At 47.1% G+C, this 8,472-nt stretch overlaps 1 protein-coding gene across 1 annotated transcript; it reads left to right on the forward strand.

Moving 5' to 3' along the window:
• Positions 1–1,579: 1,579 nt before the first annotated feature.
• On the forward strand, positions 1,580–7,175 carry LOC104161625 (E3 ubiquitin/ISG15 ligase TRIM25-like; the record flags this gene model as incomplete). The annotated part of the gene is made up of 6 exons (XM_009700125.1): positions 1,580–2,200; positions 4,329–4,424; positions 5,009–5,242; positions 5,359–5,381; positions 6,558–6,694; positions 7,145–7,175. Coding segments are annotated over exons 1-6 (1,142 nt in total), but the record flags the coding sequence as incomplete, so codon positions are not given.
• Positions 7,176–8,472: the final 1,297 nt, after the last annotated feature.

An 8,472-nucleotide genomic window follows, 5' to 3' on the forward strand; every position in this document is an offset into this window, starting at 1 on the left:
ATTGGGGCTGCGGCTGCGTGGAGGCTGTGCTAGGCTGGCATATTAGAAATTGAATTTTGGGCTGCTGTGATGGCTCATCTGTGTGAGGGCAACGCCTCTGTGGGGTATATCACAGCACACTGCTGCTTACTGCAAGAGCTCCTATCTTAGTTGTTCTGTTAGTCATGATGGAAATACCGTTAAGTTGCGCTTTTTTGCTCAGCTGTACAAATGCTGTATTGGCTGCATGTTATTAAAGTAATTCAGTTTGCAAAACTCAATAGCAATTTAGTTTATTAAAAAAAGCTGACAGCACAACATTAACTGCTACAGAACTAAGCATCAGCAATGCTGATCTTTGGTCTAATGCATCTTTTACCTCCGCCCTCCTCCACCCGTCCTGCGCAACCTAAGCCATCCGTTGCAGAAGCAAAGCTGGCCAGGGAGGCGAGTAGAGACTAGGCGGTACGACACCTGGTTTCCCTTGCTGTCTGCTGCTGTTGTCCCCGGTCTCTGATGGATCACCTACCTACCTCTTGCCTCAATTTTAATTTTTTTCTGACCTATGCAAAAATCTCACAGCAAAGGAAGTAATAAAGAGGGAAACTCCTATGCCTTTAGTCTGTGCCACATGAAACCTGGATTAGTTCATTCTTATGATTGTCCAAACACCTTGGAGAGGAAGAGATGATATTCCTGCCTGCTGCCGGTGGTTCTGCTGCCTTCGGACAGAGCCACGGTACTTGCATGAAGAAGTCCAGGCAGGAGCTCTTCACCCCAGCAGGGACAGTGAAGGACCTTGAGGAACACTACAGTTTTGCATATGCTAAAAGAAATCCTTGTCCAGTCTTAGAAGAAAGCATCCTGTGTTTTGTTTTTTGCATGTTATACACCAAAATGATATGCAAAACCATGTGGGTAGAGTTGGGTCTCACAAATGCACCTGCAGCGGCTGCTGCTCTGCCTGGTCTCAGGTGGTAGAGGCGCAAAGCGAGGTAAGCACGGCTCGTGACACGGTACAGGGATGTTCCTGTCCTAGAGTGCCTTTCCAAGAGCCTTCACCAGCCCCCATTTCCCTGTCAGCTGCCTGCAGGGAGGAGACCACCCTCAACAAGTCCCAATAAAATTTTCCCCTGGGTTCTCCCTATTTTATCTTTAGAGGAGCATCTGTAACTGTTGTGGAGAAAAAACAGACAAAGCAGAGGGAATTCCTGGCTTACTCCTGACAGGCTCATGCTCTTCTCATCCAGGATTTATCTTTAATTTGCTACCCTTGGCGTGGGATGGAGGATTTTTCCGGGAGCACAGAGGGCTGTAGGAGAGTCATCCATCTCATGCCCTCCCCAGCACCTCCTGCTCCCACCAGCCTGCGAGGGGCTTACGGATGGAGTGATGCTGCCTGAGACAGAGGGCAAAGGTCTAAAAGTGGCTGCCACAGCTTGCAAGAGGTTTTTGTGGGTGGAGCTGGGATGAGGAGCGAACCTCTGCAAAGAGGAAGGACTTGCAGCCTCTGGGCTGGGTCTCCAACCGGGGCACAGCGCCAAGGATGTCTGTTTAGTTTCGTTTCTCGAAGACTGACTAACACACTATTTCTGCAGCAATGGCAAAAGCTAGGGAAGATCTTGGAGGGGCTGCCTGCCTGGAGGATGAACTCAGCTGTCCCATCTGCCTGGGTCTGTACAGGAACCCCATGTTGCTGAGCTGCGGTCACAGTTTCTGCAAGCAGTGCATCCAGAAGGTGCTCAGTGCCCAGCAGCAATCCAAGGCCCCTTACTCCTGCCCCATGTGCAAGCTCCAGCTGGGGCCCATCCTGGAGCTGCAGAAGAATTTCCAGCTGTGCAGCATCGTGGAGGCATTTCTGGCCACCACTTCCAAAGGACAACAGGCCGAGGGCTCTGCAGCGGAGAAGAAGGAGGTGGTTCCCTGTGACTTCTGCCTGGATTGGTCCCAGCCAGCGGTGAAAACCTGCCTGACCTGCGATGCGTCTTTGTGCCAGGCCCATCTCCACAAACACCAGGCCAAGGCTTCCCAGCAGGACCACATCCTGGTGGAGGTGGACGCAGGCAGTGTGGCAGAGGAGGTGAGATGCCCGGAGCACGGCAGGCTGCCGGAGTGCTACTGCCAGGACGAAGGGCAGTTCGTCTGCGCGCTCTGCTCTATCGAGGGATGCCACAAGGGCCACAGCATCATCACCCTGAAGGAGGCACATAATAAACAGCTGGTAAGGAGCTCTCCTTTCCCCATAGCCCCTGCAGGGTTTGCTCCAAACTCCTGACTTGGAGGATGGGGGGAAGCTGCAGGAAGGGCAGTAAGGCTTTCACTGGGGCATGGGGACTGGGGGGTGAGGGCAGGCAGGCAGCAGCTCCGGGGATTTCATGTCCGCCCCAACAGTGACTGGTGCGTTATGCTGCAATTTGCTTTTCATTTCCTCCTTTGTGTTGCCAAAGTAGCCTGGCAGGCTAAGCAGAGGGAGAAGAGCAGAGAAAGGTGTTTGGGGCTGACTGGGACACGGGTAGGTAAATCCTGCAGCGTGTGTTGACGTGGGTCTGTGTGCGGGAGAGCGAGCAAGGGGCAGGCGCAGGGCTCTGCTGTCCCACGGGATCGTTGTGTACAGCCCCACGCAACGGCAAGCTGCCGCTCACCAGGATGCTCCAGGCTGGGATTAAGAAGTATTCCTGCAGGGATTAAGAAGTTTCTTCCTCCACAGAGCCTCGGGGACCCCACCGCTGCTGACCTTTGGGTTGGGAAACAAGTTTTTCCACTCGAGGCCTTTCCCCGCGGGGCTCTGCTGTCCCACGGGATCATTGTGTACAGCCCCACGCAACGGCAAGCTGCCGCTCACCAGGATGCTCCAGGCTGGGATTAAGAAGTATTCCTGCAGGGATTAAGAAGTTTCTTCCTCCACAGAGCCTCGGGGACCCCACCGCTGCTGACCTTTGGGTTGGGAAACAAGTTTTTCCACTCGAGGCCTTTCCCTCTGGCTCTCTCTTCTCTCTGCCCTGTTTTGCCGAGCCAGTGTCCCAGCAGGCACAGAGACGTGGGGCCTCAATGTCCCTGCCTTTGAGTCCAGCTGCTGCCCTTGAAATGCTTCAGAATCAGCTGAGACTGAGGGGATAAAATGCATTTGCTATGCTCACTCACTGCCTTGCATTTGAAATTTCTGCGCTCAATTTAAAGCCCAAGCAAAACACCCTGCAGGAACCCCGTGCGTGGGCAGGAGACAACTGGCTCGCTCTGGACCTCAGGACCTCCTCGGCTGTGGATAACAGGAAGCATCCTTCGCAGTTATACATACTGCAAACTAACTTTCTCCCCCAGGATACTTATAAAAAATTCAGGGCTGCCAAACAGAAGTGGGCCGTGTAGCATAGTAGCTATTTTCTTCATCCCTGGAGCTGGTAAAGGACTAACCCTGTCTATGGGGAAGCAATCTCCATGGGTAAGCTGAGATCTCAGCTGCATATTCCTCTTGTTTGTTTTTTAACTCCTCAGGATAGCCAAGGAAATCAGGAATGCAGCTCTTCAGGACGAATTACAAAAAGGTTTTGGTGCAAGGAACCTCAGTCAAATTTGATTATTTGTCTTTGAATTTTTGAAAAACTTAAACTTGCTAGCTGTGACAACTATCTCATGGAAAACCTAAGCTTTCTGGCATCGTTCTTATTAAAGAAATGGGAATCTGGCAGCTGTGTCTGCCGTGGCCATTCATGGGTGCTTGAGGTGTGAAAACACTGGTGGAGGCGGCCAGGAGCAATCAGAAGCATTCAGGGACTGTCTAATCCTTGAAGAACGACGTTTAATGTCCCCTCTGAAATGTGTTATCGTGCAGTGTAACAGCACTCAGTGATGATGGTGTCCATTAAAATAAACAGCTGAGTGAGTAAGTACTGCTGTTTCACTGATCTTCAGAAAAGATGATTGCTTATTACCTTATCCTCAGATCCCACAGCTGCAGACAGATGTGAAAAGTAGGGATTTGGATCACATTAGGCACATGTGAAGATTCTGGCAGGAACAGCGCTTTAACAGACAAAGTGAGATTTATTCGTTTAAAGTGAAATTTACTTATTCAAAGGGAAAGTTGTTTATTAACCTACCACCTACAAAGTTACACATATATAAAAATTAAACATTGACTTGAAAGATTTCAAGACCATATCAGTTTTCTGTTATGCCCTATCTTTATGAGGAGGCAAGTGAACGCAGTTTACTATGGGACTCACTGGTGAAAGCAGGCAGGTAGAAGGTCCCCGTGCCGTTAGACCAGCTCCACAAACTGCCAGTCTGGTTTAAAGCTACCCGTGCTGCTTCCTTGCTATGAAGTTCAATGGTGTCTTTCCTTCTGCTAGGGTGAACTCTCAGACATGGTGACATGGCTGCAGGAACGTAAAAGCGCTTTAGCTACCGCCCTAGAAGAGCTTCAGAAAAATGAGAATCAGCTCAAGGTTTGTACCCAGATTGTTGCTAATTCAGAGCATTCTTTCTCTACAATTTCCCAGAAATAAGTGATGGCAACTATACTGTTAGAAGCAGATGAATAGAAGGAGATATAGTTCAAAGTAAGGAAAATACTGATGTAAGAAACTGCCAGAAGCCAAGCTTTCTCACAGCTTCCCAGCATAGCTCCACAGGAGCTGGGATCTCCCAGCTGGGAGACTCCATCATTTATTGTGGGTGCACAGACCCAGTTGCAGGCCTGGCAGACCACAGATTGTACATATCATTATGTATGTTTAAAGTTTTCTATCAGTTAAATAAAAGAAAAAACAATTCGAGTCTACAAGTGGGATTTTCAGTGCTCACCAATACAGTTCTCATGTTACTAGCTGAATTTTACCTGATTTTGTTACTATATCAGGGTTAATTTTTGTAACCCTCTGTTTAATCAGATGTTGTAAGCAAATGCATATTGTCCACTTCCTTCTGTCCAGTGCAAAGGACAGATACAATCCTAATTAATAAACAGAGACTCTAAGCTGACATGTTGAGTTCCTGAGCCACTGCACCATTTTCTTATCTGTTCATTTAGGCTAATACGAAAACAGTGACTTCTCAGCTGCAAAAGCTGTTTGAAGAGATAAAGACAGAGATGATTCAGCAAGAGAAGAAGATCCTGAGTGACATTCAGTCCAATGAGAAAAAACAACTGGCACACATTACCGAAGTGAAGAAGGAAATGGAACAGAGGAGAGATGAGGCTGCACAGCACCTTCAGTCTTTGCAGAAGATGAGAGTGCAACCAGATATTTTCCTCTTCTTCAAAGTAAGCAGCGATATTCTGCTTTTATTCATTAATATGCCTATTTCTCAGCAATCTGCCCTTTCTGGAAATCACACTAACAATTTTTTTCCTTTTTTTTTTGGCAATCCTATTTGTAGGAATTTAAACTGGCCGTGGACAGGTATGTTCCACCTGAAAACACTTGTTTTCTTCTTTGAAAAAATACGGTGTTGATAACTGGGATCAAACCCCACTGCCTGTGCCCCTCTGTCCTGGCACCCTGTGCTGCAAAGCTGCTCCCTATTCCAACTGAGCCAGAGGGCACCATGTCCACAGAATTAACGAGGATGGAGAGATATCTGCCTGCCATTCCAGTGGTCCCTTTAAGTTTCAGTTTCCTTGGCAGCTACATGGTTGCTGGATGCTGATGAAAACCACTGGCTTTTATTACCAGAAGAACATTTTTATCAGAGATGAAGCCCATAGGGTTCAGTTTACAGCAACACTCTCTTGGATGCATACTGGTGACACTCCTGCACGTAAGTCCCAGTGAACAGCTTTTGGCTGCACTCATTTCCCACTGATTTTTGCTTCTGCTTGTGGACAAGCTTAATAACTACACAGATTTATTATCCCTTCTCTTGCAAGTGATACATTTAATTTATAACTTATCACCTCCTAACTGACACCTAGGTGTCAGTTGTAATTCACTGATGCAAAACAACACCAACAGTACGTTACAGATCCACCAGAGATTTTGCTGCAGACTAAACTCCCCAGCTGCACCAAGGGCTAGCTCAAACATCTAGCCGGATTTTAAGATGTCACCTCTGTAACTTGTACAAATTAAAGCTGAGTTTGAGCTTGGATTGTAAGGATAACTTTGAATCACCATGTACCTAGGGGCTGTGCTGGCAGCAGCACGGTTCATTACTCACAGCTGTGCCGCAAGTCAAAATCTAGCTTGTGGGATCAAAGTCATTTTCCAGAAGCCTGGACACCATTTAATATGTTTGGCATTTTCTTTCTGTCATGACGGCGGTTGTGCTAGAACAGTAAGAACCTGCCTGCAGCAGGTCAAAGCACTATTCGCACAAGGGTATTAGCAAAACACCTCTCCCTTTCTTATTTTCAGCATTGGAAAGTTGCCATCCACGTTTGGTAAGCAAAAGGCATTGCCAAATAAATAACAATATATAACAATCGCAACTCACTTAACCTTATGAGAGAGCTGTTTACCTGATACTTCATGTTGCCAAAGCACCCTCCTCTTTGTAGAGTCCTTCCTAATGAAGGAGTTTGTTAACTTTCTAAAGCTAAGTGCTTTTCCTTGGTGAAATGACTGCCTGCACCCTAGGATTGAGAGTCAGATTTTCGGCGTCAGAAGGATGAATGTGGCGGTAGTGCAGCTGGATCAGGCCAGGATCGACCGCTGCCGATGCCTGATGAGGGACTTCATGAGTGACTTGGACCCGCTGCTGCAAGGCGTGCACAGTGAGTGATCTGCCCCGAGCCGCTGGCCACGCACCGCTGAGCCCAAGCCGAAAACAGCAAGCCACGGGGTTCAGGGAGCCGGGCTGATGGCCGCCGAACGCTGGCTCCTTTATGTAGGGCGTGTGGGTGGCCTTGAGGGGCTGCTGAGGATTTGGATGGGATCTTGGGGGTGTTGGAGAGGGGAGGGCAAAGGGGGCAGAAAGGCTGTTTCTGGGGATAACAAGGAAGAGGTCTGCTCCTAACCAGTGTAAGGCCAGCTTCTCCTCTGTGTGACGTGGTTTCCTGCTCCCACCTCCCTCCCGAGTCTTTGGGTGCTCAATCGTGCCTTCGAGAAATGTCCTCTTTGTTTGCCCACCCCCATCCCCACCATGAGATCCAGGGGCACAGTACCAAGTCCCAAACTTGAATGCATTGCCAGCTTTGTAAAACATTCTTCTCCATCTTTCTTAGGTGAACTCACCAACCAGATTAAATGGAACAGGTAAATCCTTTTCTTTACTTACAAAACGTTCCCTGCAGGTTTTTCCAACAGTTGTTCATTTAAGAAGCATGTGTCCTGTGCTCCTGTGCTTCGGTCTCAAGGAGAGCCAAGCAGAGTCTAGAAGGCTATTCTTTACCTCAAAAGAGGGGGTCAGATCTATTCACGTCTCTTACTTTGTTATTAACAAGATGTGATTTGTGTTTTACAAGGCACTAACATTCAACACTGTTTCTTTACTGTGCGGCTTCAGATACCGGTACCTCTTGAAACTCAAAGTGTTCAAAAATACTAGTTGTTCCTCAGGACTCTGGCCTGGGGCTGGGAATCTTGCAGAGAAAATCTCTAACATAAAAATGTGAACAGCGTTTTGTTGCATGCATCTCCTCTCCTTGCTAGAGGTGAGACCAGCAGGAGTGGAGCCTCAGGGCACAGTTCTCAAAATCTGCAGTGGGCAGAAATCTCTGGAAACTCACCAGAGAAATCATTTATCTTCACCCTGAGGGAGGGACTGGGTTTGCTTCCGTACTCGGTAAAAGCCTGAGCCTGCTCCAAGGAAAGACCGTGGAGGGGTTCCCAGCAACTGGACAGGAGCTGGATCAAACCCAGTGCCTGAAAGGATTCCCAGACAAATCCAAATGCTGCAGGAGATATTAAATCTGTAGACAGTATTTCTTTTCAGATAGCACTAGTCCAATGCTCAAATAGATTTCTTCTGGGTGCAGTGGTGCATCTGTTCTACAAGCTTTTTTGAAGAAATGTTATTTAGAAGTTATTTGAAAGATTCTTTTGTATTTTTTAATTGCTGCATCTAAAGTTCAGTTCACAAACAAGTTTTTCTTAATTCATAAATTCAGAATAAAATCCTGCTTTCTTCATCACTTTTTAATTTTTGGAGGGGAAAAATACTCTCTTCTGACAAGCATTTCTTAGGGACAAGTTAATGGTAAAATTTTACTTTGGAAGGGATGTGTTTGAGAACAGCTGTTCAGTGAGGGAGTTGAGGACAATGTAGTCTTGCCCTAAATGCAAACATATCTGTTTTACCAGGCACATTTGAAAAACCAGAAAAAAATCTTGTTTTCTTTTTTCAATAATTCATGTAGCTGATAATGGATGGAGAGCACAAGAGGCATGTGGTGCAGATAAGCGATTAAATGGAGTTTTAATTGCACAGTGCAGCTTAACAATACAGTTGCTTTCATTTAACATAATGCCAGCCTCAAATTTAGAGGTATATTTTTAAATAAGCGTACATGGCCATTTATTTGTCTTGTGAGCTGAGTCTTCTACAGACACG

Source organism: Cariama cristata, unplaced genomic scaffold (genome assembly GCF_000690535.1).
Source record: "Cariama cristata isolate BGI_N322 unplaced genomic scaffold, ASM69053v1 scaffold29395, whole genome shotgun sequence".
Lineage (NCBI taxonomy): Eukaryota > Metazoa > Chordata > Aves > Cariamiformes > Cariamidae > Cariama > Cariama cristata.